Source organism: Procambarus clarkii, chromosome 44 (assembly GCF_040958095.1).
Source record: "Procambarus clarkii isolate CNS0578487 chromosome 44, FALCON_Pclarkii_2.0, whole genome shotgun sequence".
Lineage (NCBI taxonomy): Eukaryota > Metazoa > Arthropoda > Malacostraca > Decapoda > Cambaridae > Procambarus > Procambarus clarkii.
In genome coordinates this window covers 28,399,711-28,427,615 of record NC_091193.1, presented here as the reverse complement: position 1 = coordinate 28,427,615, position 27,905 = coordinate 28,399,711, and the positions used below count along the sequence as shown (strand labels likewise).

The window sequence follows — 27,905 nt, the reverse complement described above, 5'->3', positions numbered from 1 at the left end:
GGGAAACTGCGCCAACCGAGAAAACTCTTTTTGATTTTTCGGTACCAATTCTAAATGTGTAAGAGGTTGGTTGTGTACGAAATGGACTCTTAGGACCTCTAGTGAGAGGCAGCCATCTTGGAAAAAATTCCCAGAATGCCCTAGGGCTGCTGGCTGGGTTAGTACTGAATGAGCAACCATGGATGGCGCACGCGCCTCTGGCTCCCAAACACCTGTCCGACGCGGTGTTGAAAGATTAACGCTCTGTCGGTGAAATTCAAACCTTATTGTTTGAAGAACATAAGGGTCATAATATTGGTGAAGCTAGGCGCAATAAGGACCTAACACAAAGGTCGGATGCAAGTGATACAGCACCTATGAGGATGATACAGCAAGCGTATCCAGTTGCAGCTCAGCGTCACCCTTGCAATCCTATACTATCTCCAATCTATTTTTATTTTTTTTTTTTGAGATATATACAAGAGTTGTTACATTCTTGTACAGCCACTAGTACGTGTAGCGTTTCGGGCAGGTCCCTGGAATACGATCCCCGCCGCGAAGAATCGTTGTTACAACCAAGTACACATTTTACTGTTGCGTTAAACAGAGGTTACCTTGAGGTGCTTCCGGGGCTCAGCGTCCCCGCGGCCCGGTCGTCGACCAGGCCTCCTGGTTGCTGGACTGATCAACAGAGGCTACAGTTAAGGATTTGCGCCCAGTAAATCCTCCCCGGACAGGATACGAACCCATGACAAAGCGCTCGCGGAACGCCAGGCGAGTGTCTTACCACTACACCACGGAGACTGTAAATTTAGATGATACATAGATGAATCGTTTTCTGCGTTCAGTGATGATGCATCTGATACAAGTAGCATAGATGAACAGTTTTAGCGGCTGTCATGGTGGTGGTTTCCATAAATATTTTCAAGAATACCTGAATCTCTTCCTAACTGACGGACACTCTTTGAGGCTAGCTGAATCTCTTTCTGACTACGGACACTCTTGAGGTAAGCTGAAACGCTTCCTGTGTGGGACCATACAAAGCGATCTTTTCAAGACTACCTTACAAATTGATCTTTTCCTATAATCTTTTTCAATACTACCTCATGCTTTACAAGCTTGGCTACATACACCCTACAAGTACTAAAGCCAAGGGTGTACATGAGTGCATTATTTGCAAGCACACAGAATGAAGAAACAGGAAGAGAAAATTTATCTGTACCTGGTGCACTGAGAGCAAAGTCGCGCTGTGTACCATGGACTACTTCGTTGATTATTACTCATTTCCGAAGTACTTAGTGTGTTACTGTGTAAATAGTGTGTGAAACTGTACATATTGTAATTTTAGTGAATTTTTAACAGGTAATATTGCGACAATAAGCATTTATTGTGGACACATTACTGACACATATGTGTCACAGTTCCATGGATCATTATGAACGTTCTACTGTATACATATTGTAAAGGACACAAATATGCATCATATACAATAAAAAACAAATAAAACTGCATTGGAAATACATAAAATAAATAATTGAAAATATATTTGTGGCAACACCCGGTGCTTGAATGACCGCATGACAGAAAGTAAAGGAAGTACCTAAGCAAACATTAGTTGTGGGACAGAAAGTAAAGGAAGTACCTAAGCAAACATTAGTTGTGGGAGATTCCCAGATAAGGTATTTGGATAGAACGTTTTGTGCTAGAGATAGGGGGAACAGGTTAAGGGTTTGCTATCCCGGAGCTGGCATTGGTGATATTATAAACAACATGAATGATATTATGGCTGGTAATGGGAACAATCCCATTATTTGCATTAGCGTGGGAGGAAATGATGTTGGTCGAGTCAGGAGTGAGGAACTGATTCAGAGGTATAAAACAGCCATAGAGTTAGTTAGGAGCAAGGGAGGAATCCCGATCATATGTGGCATTCTTCCAAGAAAGGGAGTGGGAAATGAATGGATATCGAGGGCACTTGGTGTCAATTGCCGGCTGGAAAGATATTGCAAATCAAATGCAATATCTTTCATAGACAACTGGGAACACTTCTATGGAAGAAATGAAATGTATGCTCGTGATGGGGTGCATCTATCGAGAGCTGGGGTTGTTGCTGTTGCGAACTCGCTAGAAGAAGTGGTTAGAGGTGTTTGTTTGGGTTTAAACTGTTAGTAGATAGAGGTATGGGAATTGATTTGGAGGAAGGAGGTAATAAAAGTATGTGTTTGTGGGAGAAAGGAATTGGCAAAACGATCAGGGAAAGAGAAGGTCCGCAAAATAACAATTCACTTAGGGTATATTACACTAACAGTAGAAGTCTAAGAAATAAAATTAACGAATTAAATGCTCTTGTCTGCACAGAAAAAATAGATATTATTGCACTTACCGAAACGTGGATGAATGTAGAAAATAGAGAACTATTAGCTGAATATCAAATATATGGATTTAAACTATTTCACACAGATAGATATATTAGACGAGGAGGTGGAGTAGCCATATATGTTAGGGACAATTTGAAATGTAGTCTCAAAGAGGGAATCAAAACAGAGCCACACACAGAAACTATTTGGATTGAATTAAACGAAAAAGCTAATAATATTATAATAGGAGTAATATATAGGCCACCAAATTTAGACAGAATGGAAGCAAAGCATCTATGGGATGAAATATCTAGAGCATCTAGATCTAACAGTATTTATGTCATGGGTGACTTTAATTTTAGCGGAATAAACTGGTTGAACAAAACAGGGAATAGTGAAGCAGAAGATTTTCTAGAATTAATTGACGATTGCTTTCTTACGCAACACATTAAGGAACCAACACGGGAAAATAATATTTTAGATTTAGTGTTAACTAACAGGGAAACGCAAATTAATGACATCGAAATAGGGAGTGAGCTAGGGAGCAGTGATCACAAAGAAATCAGATTTAGCATAGAATGGAATAGACCAGTAGGAGAAAATTCTGTTAAAGTGCCAGATTTTCGAAAAGCTGATTTTAATAGCCTAAGAAATTTTTTGGGTCAAATTGATTGGAAAGGCTTGGGTATGGGGTGTGGGCCGGTCTTGGAGCGAGACATGAACCCAGCGATAGGTGACTTAAATGGGGATTTCGATGTGGATTCAATATATAACTTATTTAAGAATATTCTAAACAAAGCACAGGAACGTAGTATACCATACAAATTGAATAGATCGTATACTAATGACCCAAAGTGGATAACAAAGAATTTGAAGAACCTTATAGGTAAAAAGAGAGCTTGGTACAAAAGGATTAAAAATGGTGAGGTCACTTTAGAACAGGAATTCGTACAACTGGTTAGAAATGTTAAAAAAGAGATAAGGAAAGCAAAAAGAAACTATGAAGTTCGCATAGCAGGGCAAGCAAAGACAAATCCTAAAGGGTTTTTTCAGTTATATCGTACTAAGACTAGAGAAAGGATAGGTCCATTAAAAACTGAGACAGGTCAAATAACAGATAGTGATGAAGAGATGAGTAGTATTTTTAATAAATATTTTGTATCTGTATTTACTAAAGAGGAACTTAACAATATGCCTTCAGCCGAACAAGTCTATGTGGGTGGGGACGAGGACAGGTTGACGAGTTTAGCAGTTACCAGGGAGGATGTTCTTAAACAAATAGTAAAACTCAAACCAAACAAATCCCCAGGGCCGGATGAAGTGTTTGCTAGGGTGCTTAAAGAATGCAAAGAGGAGCTTTGTGACCCACTGTCAACCATATTTAATAAATCAATAGAGTCAGGCAGAGTGCCAGAGTTTTGGAAAGTTGCTAATGTGATACCAGTTTTTAAGAAAGGAGATAGATCACTTGCGTCTAACTATCGACCAATTAGCCTAACGTCTATTGTGGGAAAGTTACTCGAATCTATAATAGCAAATAAAATTCGTCTTCATCTTGAAAAACATAAATTAATAATTGAGTCGCAACATGGTTTTATAAATGGCCGTTCATGTTTAACAAATTTGTTATCTTTTTATTCTAGCATTGTTGAGGCAGTTGATAGTGGTAAGGATTGCGATGTTGTATACCTTGACTTTAGCAAAGCTTTTGATACAGTGCCACATGAAAGACTGATTAAAAAAATAGAGTCTCATGGTATTGGGGGTGCTATATTAAGCTGGATTAGGGCATGGCTATACCAAAGGAAACAGAGAGTTAGTATAAATGGAATCAAGTCAGAGTGGGAAAATGTTGTAAGTGGAGTGCCTCAAGGCTCTGTCCTGGGACCTCTGTTGTTTATAATATATATAAATGATTTAGATTCAGGTTTGAGTAGCAACATTTGCAAATTTGCCGATGATACGAAAATCGGTAGGGAAATTAATTCGGAGGAGGACTCACTATCACTTCAAGTTGATCTAGATAGGGTTTTGAAATGGTCAAAGGATTGGCAGATGCAGTTTAATGCTGATAAATGTAAAGTTCTGAGGTTAGGTAATGATGATAGAGTTACAAGATACGAGCTAGATGGTGTTGTGATTGCGAAGTCGGATTGCGAAAGGGATCTGGGAGTTATGATTAGTAAGAATTTAAAACAAAAGGATCAATGCATAAATGTTCGTAATAAGGCAAATCGGACACTTGGATTTATTAATCGCAGCGTTAGTAACAAGACACCTGGTGTGGTTCTCAAGCTATATCTTGCTCTAGTTAGGCCCCATTTAGATTATGCAGTTCAGTTTTGGTCGCCATATTATAGAATGGATATAAATTCACTTGAACGTGTCCAGCGTAGGATGACTAAGTTAATTCCCCAAATTAGAAATCTTTCAGATGAAGAAAGATTAACAAAGCTTAAGTTGCATTCACTGGAAAGGCGAAGAGTTAGGGGTGACATGATAGAGGTTTACAAGTGGATGAATGGACATAACCGGGGGGATATTAATAGGGTATTAAAAGTATCAACACAGGACAGAACACGAAACAATGGATATAAATTGGATAAGTTTAGATTTAGGAAAGACTTGGGTAAATACTGGTTCAGTAACAGGGTTGTTGATTTGTGGAACCAATTGCCGCGTAACATTGTGGAGGTGGGGTCCCTCGATTGTTTCAAGCACGGGTTGGACAAGTATATGAGTGGGATTGGGTGGTTATAGAATAGGAGCTGCCTCGTATGGGCCAATAGGCCTTCTGCAGTTACCTTTGTTCTTATGTTCTTATGTTCTTATGACCGTGTCTGGGCGATTCACACACGGGCGACCAGGCCCTGATGATGTCACAGCGCACCTTGTCCATGTCCCCACAGCCAAAGTAAGTGGAATTTGGTATTTATTTTTACATAGACATGTTCAGGGAAGGGAATTTATCATTTTACTAAGAAAATATTTTTGGGGGGAACACTTTATTTCATGCGCACCGCGGGAATTTCACAATAAACTCGGCGCAGCACGGTGGTTAAGTGTGATGTTAATGCAACTGGTCTATAATTTTTTTTGCCAAGGCTTTACTACCTCCCTTGTGTTGAAGAGCTATATCTGCAGATTTAAGTGCAGCTGGTATCTCCCCTGTATCCAGGCTCTTTCTCCATATTATGCTGAGCGCTCGCGCTACTGGTACTTTACATTTCTTAATGAATATTGAATTCCACGAGTCCGGCCCAGGAGCTGAGTGCATGGGCATATTGTCCATTTCTCTTTCAAAGTCTTTCGAGTTTGTGTTAATATCCGTTATATTATCTGCAGCTTGAATGACATTCATAAAGAAGCTGTCTTGATCATCAACTTTCATGTTGTTTATTGGTATGCTAAACATAGCTTTATACTGGCTTCTTAGAATTTCACTAATTTCTTTGTTGTCCTCTGTGTACGTACCTTCAGTTGTAATTAAAGGTTCAATACTGGTGGAGGTTTTTTATTTTGATTTTGCGTATGTGAAAAAAATATTTAGGATTTTTCTTTATCTTTCTGTTCCAATTCCATTTCCTCCGACTCATCGCCCCGGCCCAGTCATTTCCTCAGACTCGTCGCCCCGGTACGGGTTTTAGTGGCCTTATTTATATTGACTGCTAGGATATTTAATATTATGCAGTAGTGTTTACCATGGATTATTTTTACCGTTGTGCATCATTTATACCAGGTAGTAGGTGCTTTTATATATATTATTGAGGTGGGTACCTGAGGATCTTAAGTGATGTCATTGTGCTATGTATGATATTGATTCCTCAACCTCACTTGTTAATGATTGTGACACCACCATCCTGTATTGGTATTATCAGAATAAAAGGCACTATTGCCCCACTGCACCAGGATAGAGCCTCATGTCAGCTAGTGTTAAGTGTATGCAGTTTTGAGGCCTGTTGATGAGCATGCAAAACTTTAAGAAGCTGGATGAAGTAATAGAATGTGAGTTACTGAGATTGTAATTTTCTTATGGTATCCTATGCTATATGCCCCAGTAAACTGGAATAGTTTTTGCTAACCCTTGTATACCCTAGACATTTATTGATTATTGGCCAGGCTATGTTTTCCAGCGATGCTGTGGATCACTAGCCATATTATTATATGGGAGCCATAACAGCCGCGTCGGCTCCCTGAAGCTAACTACCGAAGAAGACATAGATGACCATGACACACGCCCCAAAGCAACACAAGGCCGCCAAGAAACCAAGGACAGTGACAAGATGCCAGGGGCCAGATTCCCGAAGCAGTTATGCAAGCACTTATGAACCTGCCCATCTTTTCTCAATCTTTGGCAGCTTTGTAGACAATTATTAAACAGTTAATGAGCTACGAAGCACCAGGAGGCTGTTTATAACAACAGTTAATTGGGAAGTTTTCATGCTTGTAAACTGTTTAATAAATGTAACCAAAGCTGTCAAACATTGAGGAAAGATGTACACATTCGTAAGTACTTGCGTAACTGCATCGTGAATCTGGCCCCAGGCCTCCAAGACCTCATTTGCCCAACAAAACCCTCGTGTCCGAATATCGGCCCAAAAGATGAACGAAAACAGCCGTCAGAGCAGCATACACATGGACAGCATGAGCACGAGGGTAGACTGAAGGCTGGCTAGACTGAATGAAACTGCGCACAACTTGACATACCTGAGCCATGGAATAGGGAAGCCAGAACAATGCACAAAGTGCCCACCAAAGTAGAACTGGCGGCACTAAGGTAGCAGTGTAAAGCTGCCACAGGATAAAGCCCACTAAAGCATTGACCATGGCTTCTGAGAGAATGTGCACTTGAGCTAAGCATTCCACTTCAACTGATATTTCAGGCATCCCTGTGTACAGGAGTTGTAGCAGATGTGTGGAAAAAAGCTAACATAGTTCCAATCTACAAAAGTGGCAGCAGAGAAGACCCCCCCCCCCCCCAAAAAAAAATTACAGGCCTGTATCATTGACAAATGTAATAGTCAAAATATTGGAAAAAATCATTAAAACTTAATGGGTAGAACACCTGGAGAAAAATTATATAATATCAGACAGTTAGTATGGTTTTCGATCTGGAAGATCCTGTGTAACGAATTTACTCAGTTTCTATGATCGAGCCACAGAGATTTTACAGGAAAAACCCAGCATTGAATGTAATGAAACGTCATTTTCTGGGTGAGACCCGGAGGCTCCCCGGAGCTTTACCAGGCTGATATGCTAATGTCAGACTTTGGCATCAGTCATGTGTATGAAGTTCTAGGGCCTACAGGGGACCACGGCCAGAACCTGGTCCCCTCAGAGAGGCAAGGGGAGCAATGGCCTATAGAAACCCCCTTGTGGTTGGGAGCATTCTATGTCTGCCATCGACCGGGATAGGCACCCAGAAAGGTAGGCGCCCCAAACCCCTATTCTGGTGAAACCATTGCTACCGAAAGCCAAACGAGTGGACAGAACTCCCAAACAAAATTATCAAACTAGCATGACGTCATCACGTCGCCGCGCCACCGTCTGCGCAACCCCCCCTCCCCGGGAGGGGGAAGGGTGAGCCCCAGACCCTCCGCATCGACGATCCAACTGGCAGTTCTTAGACTGGATGTCAAAATATGCAAAAAACGCCGCCGACCGGAGGGAGGGAGGGATGCCGGGGAGCCTCCGGGACTCACTTAGAAAATGGCGTTTCATTACATTCAACGCTGGTTTTCTGGGGGAGCCCCGTTGGTTCCCCAGAGCTACCTTACCACAGATAAGGAAAATAGGGAAGGATCCGGGAGGCAGACGCCTCGCGCCCTAGCCTAAAAAAACTAAGACCACAGACAAAACAGAGACCCTGCAGACCCAAACCCCCGAACAGGAACGAGAGAAGAAGGGAACGCGAACAACCAAAAACGCATCCACGACCCCAGAGGCCAAGACGTGCAGAGAACAGCGAAAAAATGCAACCGAACAATAGAGGAAGCACCCCCCCCCGGCCCGACCAACCACGCAACAACCCAAAGACCAAAACGAGAAGAAAATAGACCACCCAGACCAACGACCAGGATGGCACCAGAACTCGAGAGCAGGCCGGAGGTGAAACAACGCCCAGGACAGCAAGCGAACGGAGCAGAAGGAACCTCAACACTGAACGCAAGCTGGAGCGGCTCTGTCAGCACCACCCAAGACGAGGTGATAGTACACGATCCCAGATGACGGTCCCGGAACAACCCCAAAGGGAAGACAAGCCAACCCTATCAGAGACCAAAGGACCCTTTGCAGTGATAGGAAAACCGGATGGACCGCCAGGAAAACCACACACCACCCTGAGACGAAACACGCAGGTGGGAGACCAGCAACGAACCCACCAGTGCCGACACAAATGACGAGAAATGAGCACCACGAATGAAAGCGCAAAACGCTAATCGAAAAACAGCGACCCCGCAACCCAAAGGGGCATCATAACCAGCTCTAGCAAGGAAGAATGACGCAAGCGTCCCTGAGGCATCCAAGAGTAGAACTATGCAGGACGTGAACCCCAGGAAAGCAAACACACCCGTTCCAGAAAAGGAACAAAGAAAAACCGGAGCCAGGACCGGAACCCAGCTACCGGTTCCAAGAAAAGGAACCAGGAAGGCAGGAGCGGCAGATCGAAAGTCCACAACCCCCCCCCACAGACAGTGCAACACTGAAGCCTGCAGTAAGTCACAAAGAAAAATAGTAGGAACTCAGTACCAAAATGGAACACTGGGGAAGTTCAAAAGCTGGGAATTGAACATGAACAGAGGCCCAACCGAGCACCCAACATCAGGATAGTCAATAAGCACCGACCCAGATACACAGTCAAGTGTTGCATAGGAGGAAAAACAGAAATAGGCAAGGAAAACCCCAAATATGGACCAAGGAGCGGCCGGAAAGAAATGAACACGACCAACCACAAAATGTGTAGTGGAGGGCGTACATACCCGAGGGACCTCATGGACAGCAGGGTGCAGTCAGGCACCGAAGATAGGCAAGGAATGAGTGTCCAGATAGGGCAAAGACCCAGGTGCCGACAACGAAACCAAACGCACCGAAATGCAGGGCAGAGCTCCACAGGACAACAAAGAACAAGATACATGGACAAAGGAAAGTCACTGAAGACACACACAAGGTGACCAAACACGACACACCACACCAAATACCCCTGTTAGGAGCCATCGACGCAACCCGGCCAAGTGGGGAAGAGACAGAGTAAACAAGGATGAAGCAGTGACCAAGGGTGGCACATGCCACCCTTGTGGCACGTTTTGTACACGAAACAAAGGGTATAAATTGGATAAGTTTAGATTTAGGAAAGACTTCAGTAATACTGGTACGGTAACAGGTTTGTTGATTAGTGGAACCAAGTACCGCGTAATGTAGTGGAGGTGGGGTCCCTCGATTGTTTCAAGCGTGGGTTGGACATGTATATGAGTGGGATTGGGTGATAATAAATAGGAGCTGCCTTGTATGGGCCAATAGGCCTTCTGCAGTTACCTTTGTTCTTATGTCCTTATGTTCGTATGCACAAGGGGACACAGGAGGAAGCTGTGTAGCCAAAGGAGCCACAGACATGAAAAAGAACCTGATCAATGTCAGAGGAGACACGAAGCAGAAAGCACTAGGAAGCTACATGATGGAGGCAGACTCCACCCACAGAAGCAAACGTCGATAAGACAGAGCCCAGGATTCTCTGGAAACTGCACAACTGTCAACCGACAGGAAAGAGATGGGACCAAAGAGCCAGAGTTCAACCCCACAAGCACAACTAGGCAAGCACCCCATCAAAAGTCAAGAACCAGCACCTGGCCGACAGAGGCGTCAGACATGACAATCTCACCTGCAGAGCAGACACACAATGGTGCCACAACACAGGCGAGCAGAGTAACATACCAGGATGGCATGCCACCCGTCCACTGGGTGGCATGGCTTGTACACCAGGCGGACACACATTGTACATACAGAATGTACAGACACATCGTATACACACATCGTACAAACACCGGGAAAGGGTATGTAACGAAGACTAGGAACGTTGAAACTGGAAGTAGAGATGACGTGAAAACAAAACCAGGCGAAACCAAAGCGAAAGACAGACAGAGGACGGAAGGTAACCAACGAGGCCGACAAAATACCAGAGGGAATCCACATCGGAAGTCAACAGACGTTCCAATAATATTGAAAGGTACGAAGAGACACACGAACCAATGAGAACCACGACAAACAAGCACAAACGCATGGAGGTACATATGGACAAAAATATACCCCTGATCAAGGGACACGCAGGGACCCTGATAAGAAGGGAACAGTATCGCAACGTAAACGCGAAAAGGGTAAGCAAAAGGAGGCGAACGCCCTTCAAGATGACCTGGACAAAATAAGTATATGGAGCACCACTTGGCAAATGGAATTTAATGTTAATAATGCCATGTTATGGAATGTGGAATAGGAGAACATAGACTCCACACAACCTATATATTATGTGAGAAATCTTTAAAGAATTCTGATAAAGAAAGAGATCTAGGGGTGGTTCTAGATAGAAAACTATCACCTGAGGACCACATAAAGAATATTGTGCGAGGAGCCTATGCCACGCTTTCTAATTTCAGAATTGCTTTTAAATACATGGATGGCGATATACTAAAGAAATTGTTCACGACTTTTGTTAGGCCAAAGCTAGAATATGCAGCAGTTGTGTGGTGCCCATATCTTAACACTTTGGCGTACCCCTCGCGCCACCCTTCAACTGTGCGATATGGGACCCAGGGTGTCACGGGAGCGCGCGTAAATTCTGAAAAGTGTATACTCTCTTCAACTTTGTCACCTTAATTCTCGCTCTACGAGATTAAATTTGGTATCATTGTGTTCGCAATAGAATTCTCTACAGCACTAAATGCATATAAACTCCAAAAGCCTGGCTAATTACCCGCAGCAAACAGAGAAAGTGTGAACAAGTTACGCAGGAGCGCGCAAAGGCGATAAAATGTTTTCATTATTTTCACTCTGGTCACCTCAATTTTCGTCCTAGGTCTTTCATTTTGGTCTCAATGGGTTCGCAATAGAATTCTCTAGAGGAACATTTGCATATAAAATAAAAAAACCTGGTCACGCTCCACCCGCCGACGAGTTGAAGACGGGCCACACGTTAGCCGCGAGTGAGCGCTCAGACGCCTTCCAGCTACGCTCCCAATTCCCGCCCTTTTCAAGCCTTTCTTTCGCAATTTTATTCCTGGAAGGGCCTTGTTCATGATCACTATCCATCGTGGAGTAAGCGTAGATAGTTTGTAAAGCCGCAGTAAGAAATATAGCCACGGAAAATAGCCGAAATGTTCACACGTTTGAGATGCGAGGGGAGGCGACATTGGTCACAACAGTGGAGCGAAAACAATGGGCCCACGGCGTGTGCCGAGCTGCCTGCGGGCCACGAGGTGCAACAAGGAAAATGGGAAGACATTGGCGCGCATTTTAAAACCAGTCCCAAAAAAATCAGATAAAAACCTGATTTTTGGAGATTATTTAAAGTGGATGACGCAATGCTGCGTCATCCCCGGCATTACCGACAGTAAACGGACGACGCAATGCTGCGTCATGCCCGGGCGAAAGTGTTAAGAAGCACATCAACAAACTGGAAAAGGTGCAAAGACATGCTACTAAGTGGCTCCCAGAACTGAAGGGCAAGAGCTACGAGGAGAGGTTAGAGGCATTAAATATGCCAAAACTAGAAGACAGAAGAAAAAGAGGTGATATGATCACTACATACAAAATAGTAACAGGAATTGATAAAATCGATAGGGAAGATTTCCTGAGACCTGGAACTTTAAGAACAAGAGGTCATAGATTTAAACTAGCTAAACACAGATGCCGAAGAAATCTAAGAAAATTCACTTTCGCAAACAGAGTGGTAGACGGTTGGAACAAGTTAGGGGAGAAGGTGGTGGAGGCCAAGACCGTCAGTAGTTTCACAGCGTTATATGACAGAGTGCTGGGAAGACGGGACACCACGAGCATAGCTCTCATCCTGTAACTACACTTAGGTAATTACACCCCCAGGAACAATGGGACCAACGAACCCGAAGGGACACGGAATCGAACCCAGGGAGGAGTATACCCGAAACCAACATGAACACAGAGGGGGAATAAACAACCCAACTCTGAGCAACTGCCAGCCCTTCACCAAGGGTACAATGACCCAAGAGGAGCAACTGGGGGCCAAGGCCCCCAGGCAACCCCGGGAACCTCTACGGCAAACCTGGGGCCAAGCCGCACCCGCCCAAAGCCCCAGCTTGACAAGGAAAAGTCGGGGCAGCTGTACAAACACTAAGGAAGGGAGCCCACTGGTCAGACCCATACGGCACGGCTGGAGGAACCGACTCGAATGCCTCCGCCACCACCCCTGAAGAGGAAAATTCCCCGAGACCGCCCGAGTCTCAACCCAACCAGACCCCGCTCCAATATCGAAACCTGCCTACAGTTCGGAGCCGAAAGCAAGTGTGCAGAACAGAAGGGGAAGGACGAGGAGCAGAAGGAGCCAGAGGCGAAACGACCCCCACTCCCAAGTCCGGACACCAACAACCAAAATGGGGCAGCCTCGGGGCATCTGGGCCACAAACAACCAAGAGCGTTGCAGCAACCTACACCTAGCAAGCAACGCCACAGCCGCCTGCACCCGATTATCATGACCAGTGGCCTGGGTGAACGAGAGCGCGTACCGACAACACCCGTCGCACGACTCCAGGTCATAAGAAACAATGACCCAACAGGCAGCATGGCGGAGGCACAACCGGTGAGTGTCACCCTGAGAGAAGGGAACAGAGCAACCGTCAAACTTGCAAGATGCATGGGGGGGGGGACTTCGGGGACACACCCATAGGACCACGGAGTCCCCGTGGGGCTTCCCAGGGGCCCTTAGCCTTGGGTACACGCTAAGGCAAGCCCAGGCAGGGTACCGCAAACCGGCGCCCAAGTCTACCAAACAAACTTCTAAAAGCTGAACCCCCGGGACGTGTCCACTCATGTGGGCCAAGCAGGGAGTACCATCAACAGAAAATATCAAAATAAAAACACCTAGAACAGTAAAGGGGGACCATAAAGGCAGACCCCCCCCCAGGCACAAACTAAAACAAAAGAAAAACCCCGCAAGAGGACATTGTACCCAGGCAGAACAGAGCAGGCCGCTGTTATTGGTGAAAACTAGCTGTGCAGTACCCCGCGCCCCTACCAGTGACAAAAACTACCACCTACCCAGAGACAAACCAGGGCAACAAAACCCCAGCCGACTCCAAGGGCGGCCTAGTACCGAGCAGTAAAGGACACAGCACAGGTAGAACCCAAGGTGACTTGTGGAAGGTGGCCCCAAGCCCCAAGGGCAGTACTTACAGGGCACTTAGGGAAGATAGCCCTAGGCGCATACAGCCCGAGTACTGTGGAATCTCACTCCTGGCTCACACCCCACCGGTAAAGACAGTCCACACCACAAGGCATAGAACTGAAACAAAAACCACAGCCAGAGGCACTCGACCGGCCAGTAATTCCATCAGCCAAGAACTACCAGTTGGATCGCCAGCACGGAGGGTCTGGGGCTCCTCCTTTCCCCTCCAGGTGAGGGGGGAGGGGGGGGGGGGGTTGCACAGATGGTGGTTCTGTCCATGCGTTCGACTTTCGGTAGCAATAGTTTCACCAAAATAGGGGTTTGTTTTGGGGCGCCTACCTTTCTTTTTTTACCTAAGTGTAGTTACAGGATGAGAGCTACGCTCGTGGTGTCCCGTCTTCCCAGCACTCTTTGTCATATAACGCTGTGAAACTACTGACGGTCTTGGCCTCCACCACCTTCTCCCCTAACTTGTTCCAACCGTTTACCACTCTGTTTGCGAAAGTGAATTTTCTTATATTTCTTCGGCATCTGTGTTTAGCTAGTTTATATCTATGACCTCTTGTTCTTGAAGTTCCAGGTCTCAGGAAATCTTCCCTATCGATTTTATCAATTCCTGTTACTATTTTGTATGTAGTGATCATATCACCTCTTTTTCTTCTGTCTTCTAGTTTTGGCATATTTAATGCCTCTAACCTCTCCTCGTAGCTCTTGCCCTTCAGTTCTGGGAGCCACTTAGTAGCATGTCTTTGCACCTTTTCCAGTTTGTTGATGTGCTTCTTAAGATATGGGCACCACACAACTGCTGCATTTTCTAGCTTTGGCCTAACAAAAGTCGTGAACAATTTCTTTAGTATATCGCCATCCATGTATTTAAAAGCAATTCTCAAGTTAGAAAGCGTGGCATAGGCTCCTCGCACAATATTCTTTATGTGGTCCTCAGGTGATAGTTTTCTATCTAGAACCACCCCTAGATCTCTTTCTTTATCAGAATTCTTTAAAGATTTCTCACATAATATATAGGTTGTGTGGGGTCTATGTTCTCCTATTCCACATTCCATAACATGGCATTTAGTAACATTAAATTCCATTTGCCAAGTGGCGCTCCATGTACTTATTTTGTTCAGGTCTTCTTGAAGGGCATGACAATCATTTAAGTTTCTTATCCTTCCTATTATCTTAGCATCATCAGCAAACATGTTCATATAATTCTGTATACCAACTGGTAGATCATTTATGTAGACAACAATCACTGATGCAAGAACTGAACGCTGTGGTACTCCACTTGTGACATTTCTCCAGTCCGATACATTGCCTCTGATCACAGCCCTCATTTTTCTATCAGTCAGAAAATTTTTCATCCATGTTAGAAGCGTACCTGTCACTACTCCAATATTTTCCAGTTTCCAGAACAACCTCTTATGTGGAACTCTGTCGAAAGCCTTTTTTAGGTCCAGATAGATGCAGTCAACCCAACCATCTCTTTCCTGTAATATCTCTGTTGCTCGATCATAGAAACTGAGTAAATTCGATACACAGGATCTTCCAGATCGAAAACCATACTGTCTGTCTGATATTATATCATTTCTCTCCAGGTGTTCTACCCATTTAGATTTAATTATTTTTTCCAATATTTTGACTATTACACTTGTCAATGATACAGGTCTATAATTAAGGGGGGTCTTCCCTGCTTCCACTTTTGTAGATTTGAACTATGTTTGCCTTTTTCCACACATCAGCTACAACTCCTGTAAACAGGGATGCCTGAAAAATGAGTTGAAGAGGAATGCTGAGCTCAGGTGCACATTCTCTCAGAACCCATGGTGAAACTCCATCTGGACCAACTGCTTTGTTCTTATTTAGCTCCTTGAGCATTTTTTCCACTTCGTCTCTAGACGAAGTGGGTGCCTATCCAGGTCGATGGCAGACACAAAATGCTTCCAACCACAAAGGGGTTTCTATAGGCCATTGCTCCTTGTGCCTCTCTGAGGGGGCCAGGTTCTGGTTCATGGTCCCCGGTAAGCAAGATCTCCTAGCATTTTGACTGATGCCAGAAAGTTATACATATCCATTCAGCCTGGATAGCTCCGGGGAGCCGACGGGGCTCCCCCCAGAAAAATTCCTAAATTTTAGCAGGAAACTACCGTCTGTACACATACTTTTTAAGAAACTTGAATATGTTATAATATTACAGTGGTACCTCAGCTTATGAATTTAATCCACTCCCAGAGACAGTTTGTAACCCGAAAATTCTTAAACCGAAGCGAATTTTCCCCATAAGAAATAACGTAAAATGAATTAATCTGTTCCATACTCCCAAAAATATTAGCTTCAAAGTAAATTTTATACCTAATTCACCCAAATCTTTAGTACTAAAGTATGTACAAGTTATTGCTTACCTTTATTTTGGTCTCTTGTTGTCGTATGGAAGACAGTGAGAAGGGGGGGGGGAGAAGAGGTGTTAGTGTTTAGAAGGGGAGTCCCATTCTATTATAACATCAGGCAATGATGACTTCTCTGAGGGTACTCTCTCTCCTACGTTTTGCAGATGTACCACTAGGACCTGATTGGTACTCCTGCAGACGTGAGCCTGGTTGTAGCTCACTGCTTGCTTGTCTTACTAAGAATCTGTCTAAAGACATTTGTTTTTCCCTACATTTTAACACTTGCTGTAGCAACGCATCACATTGTCATTTAAAAGGTCAATGTAATGGCCTGCTACAGCTTTATCTGGGTGAGTTTTTCAACAAAAGTTTGCAGTTTTTCCCATACTTCACACATTTTCTTAATGAGGAAGGAACATCCTCTACTGCCTCTACTCACACTATTTTCTTAGGTTGAACCTTACCACTTACTTTCTTAGGATACATGGCGAGATATATAATAATTACAGTACTTTTATGTTCAAATTTCCAAAAATCCAAAAAATACTGAAATTCTTTACAAAGAATTCAGGCGCGATTATCACCTGGCGGGAGGCACTGGTAAATTAACACTTTCGCGCTCTCCGCAAAGGTCACTCAGCCAACCGAATGTGCGCGCTGCGTTTTTATCGCTTAAGCGTAAAAACAAAAATGTGTATACTCTTTTTACTCTTCTGACCTTAGTTCTCATGCTACGTATTTCATTTTGGTACCAACGTGTTCGCAATAAAATTCTCTAGAAGAACATCAGTAAAAAAAGTCACGAAACGTATAGGGATACCAGCACCAAATAAATAACTACGAAGATGACTCGCCATGAGCGCCCATCAGCAACAAAATGTTTTTACTCTTGGGATTGTAATCACCTCCACACTTATTCTACAGCGTTAATTTTGGTATCAATGGACTCGCAATGAAATTCCCAACACGGTGATATGAATATAAGCGTAGAATAATGATGCGGCCCGCCCGCAAGAGTGTGGGAAGTGGTGAAATTGTTACCCGGTATCGGTGACGGGACGACGCACGGCGCTTTGAAAGTTTATACTTATTTCACTCTCATGACATTAATTTTCTATGTACGTCATTCATTTTTGTGTCAATGTGTTCGCAATAGAATGTTCTATGTGCCCATAGGTAAAAAATATCAACAAAGCGTAAGTTAGAATAGCGCCAAATATAAAACAACGCTGGAACATATCAGTGAGCGTCAAACACACACGAAATGTTTTTACTTTTGTTATGTTTGTCAAGTTTATACTTGTTGCACACAGTTATTTTTGGTTGTATATTGATCGGAATAAAATTCCCTAAACAGACATATGCATATAATACATGATATGGGGGAAGCATTACCAGTATAAACGGCTAAAGTCACCCACCTGCAACCCGTTTGGGACAAAATACCATTTGATCGAAGTTATCCACACCTTTCATGAACTTATTATACCATGCAGCCTAGTGGTGAGAAAGAGAGCCTCATAGCGCGCAGTTTGAAACAAACCCAAAGTAAATCGGATAAAAATTGAATTTTATACAAATATTTTAAAAGAGGACTCAACTTTATGTCCACTATGCGTTAGCGTTAGACGAAACGGGACGCGCCGGCGCGTCCAGATAGTGCGAAAGTGTTAAGGTGCGGTCGTCGTGCCACCACGCGCTAAGTCAGCCATGTGTATCAACAAACTTTGTTACCCGAGGCAAAGTTCGTAACCCGATTTGGATTTTTACAAAAAAATTGGGCTCGTAACCCGAAAAGTTCGTAAAGAGGGGACATTCATAAGCCGAGGTGTCACTGTATATATTTCTTTAGTTTTTGCTGTAATGAATTGTTTTACATAATTCTTGGTTATTCTATACAATACAAATCATAGGCCCTCTCATTCCCCAGACAGACCCTCTCGACTCTCCCAACACCTCTCCTTCCACGAAACCTGCCACACTAATACCGTACCTTTCATACTCCGCACCTCGAGCCACTATTGTACGGGTTTAATACGGTATGACCCAATGCCTGCTTGCGGTATCGAGCAAAATCTCTGGCTATCTGAAATGCTATTCGGATATGGCAAAGTTTTTCCAGAAAAATATTCGGCCTAAATTTTTGCTAAATAACCCAAATATTTGGATCAGTAGGGTTTGGATAAGTGAGCTCATACAGTACATGTATTTTTTGAACCTCTTCTCATGAACAGTTCTCCATTAAGTTTTAATTGTTTACTATGTGATGAGGTTATTTTTTACCAATGGCCAAATTATATCAATTTACCAATCTTTTTTTTTTTTACCAATTTTTACCAGTATTTACCAATACTGTCAAATCATAATTTAGTCTTTCCTGCCAGTATTTGAATCTCTTTCTGGATGACAATACCAGACAGGACTGTACGCCTAACCTCAGGCTAGGTGTAAAATCCTGGATGCTGTTCTGGATGTTTTTGGCCGGAGTGTGATGATGCTGATTCAACATGATATTACAATAAGTACAGTAAAGTGAAATATATGGTGAACAAAGGAACAGATTACCATTCCATGTTTTCCTCAACATCTTTTATCAGTAATCGTTCAAGAACGATCTGTAAAGCTTGAAATGAAAACTCCCACAGACTTTTGTTATTTTCCTACAGTTGTGCACTTTTATACAAGGAAAAGTCACAATTTAGGCTTTGTAGGAGAATACATAATGAATATTTGCTATATGTCAAGTAAAACAAATAATATTTTTACCTCTTTTCCTGTACGTATTGTAGCCTGGATGTGATTACGAATGGACCTGGTAAGAGTATAATATGGAGAGTTGGCATAAGAACCAGCTGATATTGTCTTGAGACGTTCGCCTGCCTTCAGCTCTATGTACAGTGTGACTAGTCCATCGGCAACTAAATCATGTAGAGTATCGAAACGCTTCTCACCGACATAATGCTTTTTGCCATCATAGTATAAACGAAAGTGTTTAATTTGATTGTTAAATCTGAAAGAAATAAGAATAATTAATTCAGAAATATAAATATCTTAAATATCTTAATATAAATTATACATTTTTCTCAATACTGTACAAATAAGAATATATAATTTACTGTACTTTAATATTAAGTATGAAGTTGTGACGTATTTCTGATTATAAAATGTAAAGTTTCATGCCTGAAATGAAAACAATGGAATGTTAGAATATACATATATTTTATATAGCCACTAGCTGCAATGAAATTTAAAGGTGCAGCACAAGTTTAAAACTACAAGAGTAAGACTCCCATTTACCAACTTGATTATGAGCTTGATATAATACAGACAGAAGTGCAACCCAAAAAAACTAGTGTTGAATGTAATGAAACGCCATTTTTTGGACGAGCCGCCGGAGGAGCCTTGAAGCTATCAAACTGACTTGTGCCATATTAGTTTGGTGTCATCAGTGCCAGGAGTTATGTGTGCCTACCTGACACCAGAGCCAGAACCTGAACAGAGAGGCACAGGAAGCAATGGCCATATGAGCACTCTACCTTTAGTGTGTGTCATGTCTGCCAACGACCGGGGATACCATCAGAAAGGTAGGCGAAACATTACAAACCTCCAACTGGTGAAAATTGTAATCTATATCTGAACAAAGCCAAAGAACTCTCCCAAATGAAAACAATGAAACAAGCACATCGTCATCCAACTAGCACGCCCGCTGAAGCAAGCTGGCCACTCCACCCCCATTTCATGGAGTGATGAAAACTACCGAACGGAGGGAGGGAGGGAGGGTGACAGGATTCCTCCAAGGCTCGCCTAGAATATGGCGTTTCATTACATTCAACGCTGGTTTTCTGTGGGAAGCCCCGTCGGCTCCCTGAGGCGAAATACCCACAGGTAAGTAAAAAACTGGGATGTACCCGGGAGGTGGCAGCACCGTAGGTCTCCCGATGAAGATGAGACAACAGGCCATGACAGACGTCTCAAGCAACACAAGGCCGAAGAGGGCCCAGAATGTTGACAAGATATCTGGAAGGCCGGACCCTGTTCGACTTCCAAAACCCCCAGCACCCGCCAGGCGACCCAAGACATATGACCAAAACCAGCGGCCAGAGCAGCATACTTACGCACATCATGGGCACGAGGGTAGACCACAGGCTGGCTAGACATGAGTACACTGAGGACTAACCGATAACACAAGTCCTGATGGAGGGAATCAGGTAAAAAAGGATCCACCCAGAGCATGGCCACGGACACCGCACCAGCGGCCCACAAGTAGCGCCACAAAGCTGCCACAGGACATGAGAAATGTTACACCCCAGCCTAACCAACCAAGCAACACAATCAACGGACCCCTCTGGAAGCCTGCCATCTTATTCTTAGCCAGAAAAGGAGAAGGCTGCAAACAAAGAAAACCACCCACCAGGGTCAAAAGAGCAGAAACCTTTGTGCCGGAGAAGAGCATGAAGCTCCGCAACCCGACCCCCAGAGAACAAAGCCAACTAAAACATGGCTGTCAAAAGCAAACCCAAACTGAAAGGACCACAATAAACTGAAGGGAGGAAAGAAAAGAGAGCACCTGGTCCAAAGACCAAGACTGCGCAAGCGGTGCATGAGCAGGCTGGAGGTGAAAAATTGCATGGGAAAGCTTGCAGAACAGAGCAGAAGGAACATTCACTCTGAATGCAAGCCAAAGTTGCTCCACCAACGCTGCACAATAAAAAGCTACAGTATGCAGCAGTTGATGCCAGTTCAAAAAGAGCCATGAAAGAACAAAACTACCTTCACAGATACCGACAACACCCTCCAAAGTGAAAGAAAATGGCAGAAAGACCATCAGGAGACAACATACTGTCACTGAGAAGAAGACCACAGGTGGAACACTATCAGAGAAGCCATCGGATCACCATACAAGTGGTGATACTCCCGTGTCAGAAAAACCAGACGCGAAGAGTGGAAGAGTAAGTCAAACCAGCAAGGTACCTTACCAGCCTGACCTGCTGAAAGAGGTGGAGTCACGGAAAGACTCCCAGTTTGGACATCAAGCAAGCAGAGCCTAAAACCATGGCTGGGCCAGCCACCATGGGTGTCATCTATCTTTCTGGGTGTCTTCTCCAGTCGATGGCAATTATGACATACTTTAAATGTAAAGTGCCCAAAGGCCATTGCTACCTGCACCTCTCTGAGAGGACCAGGTTCTGGCTTGTGGTTCTTGGTAGGCAAAGGACTCTTGTGACTGATGACCCAAACTAATATAGCACATATCAGTTTGGATAGCTTCAGGGGAGCCGACAGGGCTCCCTGCAGAAAAAAAACTAGCGTTGAATGTAATGAAACGCCATTAGCCCGGAGATATCCGAACATATATGAATGTATTAGACCATGGCATCAGTCAAAGCGAATGGAGTTCTTAGACCTACCAGGGACAGCGAGCCAGAACCTGGCCCCCTCAGAGAGGTATGAGGAGCAATGGCCTATAGAAACCCCCGTGTGGTTGGAAGTATTCTAACAAAGTAATGAGTGGAAGTAACCACTCGATTATCCGGAATTTGAACATCCGGAAAATGCCCTTATACGGCCAAAATCATGACCAGATAAAGTTATCTCAATATCCGGCCAAAATGGCCATGGGAGCCGGATAAAAGCTGGTTTAGCCGGATAAAAAATCGGAGCCGGTTAACTTGCTGCCGATGTTACACTATCCAAACAGTCAGCCAGATAATCATTGAATTGTCCGGATATGAAAGCCATGGGGCGGGCCATACCGTCTCAATCCTGTCTTCCTGTGGCTCGAGACACATGGTGGAGGAGGGAGTGGGGTGGGTGGGTGGTGTCGGGAGAGAGGGGGCAGCGTTGGGAGGGACCACCTGGGGGGAATAAGGGGGGATGTGGAGCAGCCTATACACTACAGTACAGTACAGGAATTACCATTAATTTTAGAATAATTCATCATAGCCAAAATCAAAAGAAATACTAGTAATTATGTAATAAAAAATACCATACAAGTTTCTTAAAAACAATTTCCACAGGCTGAAGTTTCCTTCAAAAATGTTTTTTTTTTTCCTGCGTATCTCCCTGCCCCGACTGGACCTGTCCAAGCCTGGTCAACCCAAGTGCTCTCGACCCTCGTGTTACACCACAGTGCCGCGCCATTAGTGAAATATTTTTTTAAATAAATTTTTTATTTTCATAGTAACTTTGAACATTTTTGGCCAAGACTATGTCTGGTAGCAGCATGAATCGTTCTGGAGGTGTTAAGAGGAAGAAGGTTATCCTAACAATTAAAGACAAGTTACGTGTTGTACAACTTTGTGAAAATGGCCGGTCGACTTCAAGTGTTGCCAAGGTATTTAATATAGACACTAGTACTGTTTCTGATATAAGGAAACAAAAAGAGAAACTTATGAAATACATTTCGACCTGTGAAAGTGAAGGTGCAAGCACATGTACAGTTGGATGAGGCAGAGTACAAGTGGTTTGCTCAGCATCGCACAGCTGGTGTGACAATTCGTGGCCCAGAAATACAAAATGCTGCAAGCAGGTTTGCAGCAAGCTTTGGAATAAAGGATTTTGAAGCGAGTGAAGGGTGGGTTGCAAGGTTTAAAGGTAGGCACAACATTGTGAAGAGGAAAATTGTCGGTGAAAAATTGAGTGCAGATGAAAGCAGTGTAGAACCATTTAAACAGAAATTAAGAGCATACATTTTGGCAAATAATTTATATTCTTATCAAATTTATAGTGCAGATGAAACTGGGCTGTACTGGAGGAGTTTACCAGAAAAAACTCTAGCTATGAGGAGTGAGGGTTGTGTGCCAGGCCGTAAGGTCAACAAGGACAGGCTGTCGGCCATGATGTGTGCGAATGCCGACGACACAGACAGAATAACGTGTGCAATTGTTGGCAAATCAAAGAAACCAAGAGCCTTGCAACATTGCATGGACAGACTGCCAGTCAAATATTATAACTCACAAAATGCATGGTTTACACAGGAGATCTTTCTTTCCTGGTTTCATGACGTGTTCTGCAGGGAAGTTCGTGACTATCAAGTTAAGAAACTCAAAGTAAGGCCAAGCGAAGTTCGGGCTTTGCTGTTGCTTGATAATGCGCCTGCCCACCCCAAAATTGACACGTTAACCTCACATGATGGCAAGATAACGTGTATGGCACTTCCTCCTAACACAACCTCTCTCATCCAGCCTATGGATCAGGGAGTTATCTGTGCCACGAAGAGGTTGTACACCAAAAAGATGCTCAACTAAGTTTTGGTGGTTTTGCCTCTTCCGGAAGAAATTGAACTCTGTGTGGATAACAGGGCTAAAAAAAAAACTTGAGAATTTGAAGAACTATACAATCAAGGAAGCCATCTATAACTGGGCCAAGGTGTGGAGTGAAGTAAAGGAAACGACTTTGAAAAATTCCTGGAAAAAATTCCTCATGTCTACGGTCAGAAATGAGGAGGATGAAGAAATGGATTTTGAAGGATTTACAGATGAAATCCATGGAATGTTCAGAAATGCCGGCAAAAACTTGGAAAGACAGGATGTGGTTGATTGGCTTGAAAAAGATGCCAATGACCCAGGATATGGTGTGATGAGTGAAGACGAGATTCTCCAGTCTATTACTGGTGAGGTTGACGTAGAGATGGAGGATGAAGAAGGCAGTGATGAACCAACACCAATGATCACAAAATACAGTGTACTCATGACCTATGTTGACGGATTAATAAATTTTTCATCCAGTTGTGCTCATCCAGAAGTTGGAAACATGTATCAGTACCTGAGGCGAGCAAAAGAGCTGATCATACAACTGGCCAATGAACACAGGCAAGCAACACTTGATTCTTATATGGTATGAAAATCAAGCCAAGCGTCTTCAACAAGTGAGGCATCACAGGCAAGCCAAGCGTCTTCAACAAGTGAGGCTTCACAGGCAAGCCAAGCGTCTTCAACAAGTGAGGCGTCACAGGCAAGCCAAGCGTCTTCAACAAGTGAGGCGTCACAGGCAAGCCAAGCGTCTTCAACAAGTGAGGCGTCACAGGCAAGCCAAATGCCTTCAACCAGTGAGGCTTCACAGGCAAGCCAAATGCCTTCAACCAGTGAGGCTTCACAGGCAAGCCAAATGCCTTCAACCAGTGAGGCTTCACAGGCAAGCCAAGTACCTTCAATAAGTGAGGCATCACAGGCAAGCCAAGCGCCTTCAACCAGTGAGGCTTCACAGGCAAGCCAAGCGCCTTCAACAAGTGAGGCTTCACAGGCAAGCCAAGCGCCTTCAACAAGTGAGGCATCACAGGCAAGCCAAGCACCTTCAACCAGTGAGGCTTCACAGGCAAGCCAAGCGCCTTCAACAAGTGAGGCATCACAGGCAAGCCAAGCGCCTTCAACAAGTGAGGCATCACAGGCAAGCCAAGCGCCTTCAACAAGTGAGGCATCACAGGCAAGCCAAATGCCTTCAACCAGTGAGGCTTCACAGGCAAGCCAAGCGCCTTCAACAAGTGAGGCATCACAGGCAAGCCAAGCGCCTTCAACAAGTGAGGCATCACAGGCAAGCCAAGCGCCTTCAACAAGTGAGGCATCACAGGCAAGCCAAATGCCTTCAACCAGTGAGGCTTCACAGGCAAGCCAAGCGCCTTCAACCAGTGAGGCATCACAGGCAAGCCAAGCGCCTTCAACAAGTGAGGCATCACAGGCAAGCCAAGCGCCTTCAACAAGTGAGGCATCACAGGCAAGCCAAATGCTTTCAACCAGTGAGGCTTCACAGGCAAGCCAAAGCGCCTTCAACCAGTGAGGCTTCACAGGCAAGCCAAGCTCCTTCAACAAGTGAGGCATCACAGGCAAGCCAAGCGCCTTCAACAAGTGAGGCATCACAGGCAAGCCAAGCGCCTTCAACAAGTGAGGCATCACAGGCAAGCCAAATGCTTTCAACCAGTGAGGCTTCACAGGCAAGCCAAGCGCCTTCAACAAGTGAGGCATCACAGGCAAGCCAAATGCTTTCAACCAGTGAGGCTTCACAGGCAAGCCAAAGCGCCTTCAACCAGTGAGGCTTCACAGGCAAGCCAAGCTCCTTCAACAAGTGAGGCATCACAGGCAAGCCAAGCGCCTTCAACAAGTGAGGCATCACAGGCAAGTCAAATGATTTCAACCAGTGAGGCTTCCGCAGCTGACAGTGAAAACTCACTTTGCCTAATGAACTGTGCAGTAATTTTAAGTGTTAATTTTAGTGTTGTGTTAGTATAGGTTACGTAAATTGTCAAGAATTTTTAACTTCAAGATGTGTGGCATCAATCAAGAAGACGAACAACAACTAGGTAAGTTGAGGTTTCTAGTTGAATATTTAATAAATATATGTGGCAAGGCAATTCAAATTATGCTGTTTGTAGTATAAAAATAGTTTGAAATGGTTAGTTTTGGACTCATAGGTGAAAAAGTACCATTATCTGGAACACGTGATTATCCAGCTGGGGGCCCTTCCCATATAGTCAGGATAATCGAGTGATGACAGTACCTGGTTAAAAAATTGCTACCGAAAGCCGAGCTGTTGGACAGAACTCCCCAAACTAAAAACCAGCAAACGAGCATGACGCCACAACCGAGACGGCTGCAAATGAACAAATCATCCACCAGGACCGAAAAAGCAGAAACCTTTGAGCCGAAGGAGAGCTTCAAGCTCACCGACCCAACCCCCAAAGGCCAATGCCAACAGAAACAAAGCCTTGTGAAAGCAATCTAGAGCCAAAGGGGGCCACCACAAACCGAGGGGAAGAGAGAGAAAGGAGACCACCCGGTCTAAGAACCAGGACGGCTCAGGCAGTGCATGAGCAGGCCGGATGTGAAACAAAGCACAAGAAAGCTTATGGAACGGGACGGAAGTGACATCCACCCTGAACGCATGTTGGAACAGCTCCGCCAGTGCTGTACGATAAGAAGCGACAGTATTCGGCATAAAATAACAGTCTTGAAAGAGCCAAGAAAGGACAAAACAACCCGAACAAAAACAGAAGACAACCTACAAAGAGAGACGATATGGTGAAAAGAACGCCAAGAGACTTCATACTGTTGCCGAGAAAAAGACCACAGGTAGGACATCATCAAAGAAGCCCTGATCACCATACAAGTGGTGATAGACATGTGTCAAAAAGACCAGACTCAAAGAGCGGAGTAGAAGGAACCAGCCAGGTACTGGACCGGCCTGATCTGCTGGAAGAAGCAGAGCCGCAGAAAATGCCCTGGGTTCAGACACCGAGCAAGCAGCGACTGCAACCCAAGGCTGTGCTGGTCACCACAGGGCTACAAGAACGACTCTCCCACAATAAGACTAACTGACCCAGAACCCTAAGCAACAAACAGCTGGACCGCGGGAAAGAGATACAGGTAACCACACTTCATCCTGGCGAAAAGCGTTCACTGCGACGGTTCCACAGTCGGGAAAGGGGCACCACATACATCGGGAGACACCAGAGGGACCACGGCAATAGGAAGAGGTTCACCTACAGGGGCTTGTACGACTAGCAGAGCCAACTGAAGGAGTCAGCGTTGACTGTCCATTTAATGGGCAGGGGAATGAACCATGACAGGCCGTCTGCCAGGACGTTGGACACTCTTTGGACCCGAGAACCCCCCCACCCCCCGGAACAGCTGAAAGCGGGACTGCAGCCGCAGCAACACTGCAAGAGAGACACAGAAGCGGTCCGGGGGTCCCAAACAAGGCCCAGCCAGGTCCGAACCTGCAGTTCACCAGGAATCCGAACCCGGTGAGCTGGGAGGGAACGACACCCTGTTTTAGTACTGGAAACAAGCGAGAAGCCAACTTGAAGGACCAGGTTGTTATGACCACGCACAAGTGCACCCACTCCAAGATGACCTGATGGAGCGAAGTGGAAGAAGCCTGCCCCGAACCACCCAAAGGAGGATGAGCCATCTAATACAACCACAGGCCAGAGGACACGACCCGAAATACCCACGAATCACGGGACCAAAGATGGGCAAACAGTCAGCTTCTCCCGTCAACGAGGCGACCCACGAAGGGTTAGTGACTTCTCGTGACAATCTTATGAAAAGCCGGCAGACATGCAGAGAGCAGTGCACCGAGCTAGTATTAAAGAAACTCAGCCCCCCCCCCTTCCCCGGGAGAACCAACAAATCTAATGAAGGCTGCTTGGAAAAATTGAGTAACAGCCTTGTCCGCAAATGACAACGGACAGAAGAGCGACGAGAATCTAAGAGCCAGGGCCCAAGCAAATTCCAAGGAGAGACTGAGGACAGCCTGGTACCGCGAGGCGAAAGGCAAAGAACAGAGATACCACCTTCCAGAGTATCGGCACAAACAACTTCAACAGTGCCCCAGAAGAAGACCCGGCACTCAACGCCTCCACGTCTTCCGCAAGCCAGTTCAAGGACAACTCGAGAAGGGAAAAGGAGCGTAAGACTACGGCCAAATGCCCGCAGGCATGAAAACTCTCAGCCACCAAAGCAGCCGAAAGGGGTGGGAACCATCACGTGCAGCTGCAGAGGGCCAATATCACGAGGAAGTACAGGGGCAAAAAGGCATACACTGAGACGCTCAAAATTGCTCCACAAGTAAACTGGCAGAACGGTAGCAGCCTCCTGCCATTCAAGTGTACGGGTCCGACAAAACTTGTGCCACGCTCCCTGAGAAAAGAAAAGGCAGTCTAGCAGCCTGGAAGACACTGGAACTTCATAACGCACCATATACGTAGAAGAAGAACTTAACTCAAACGAGGATGGATCCATTACTGAGGCAAAATCTGGGTTTCGTAGGAGGTAAAAAGCAAGAACTTCC

General features: G+C 44.8%; 1 protein-coding gene across 3 annotated transcripts in view; it reads right to left on the bottom strand.

Moving 5' to 3' along the window:
• LOC138349535 (N-chimaerin-like) overlaps nt 1–27,905 on the bottom strand; it is a 109,095-nt gene that overhangs the window by 35,528 nt on the left and 45,662 nt on the right. For all 3 annotated transcript variants that reach the window (XR_011222049.1, XM_069300869.1, XM_069300870.1), the window contains one exon: nt 18,888–19,131. Coding sequence is in view for 2 of the 3 variants with exons in the window: in XM_069300869.1 (XP_069156970.1) it covers nt 18,888–19,131 (244 nt within the window). In the remaining variant the exon portion in view is untranslated. The remainder of the gene's footprint in view (nt 1–18,887; nt 19,132–27,905) is intronic.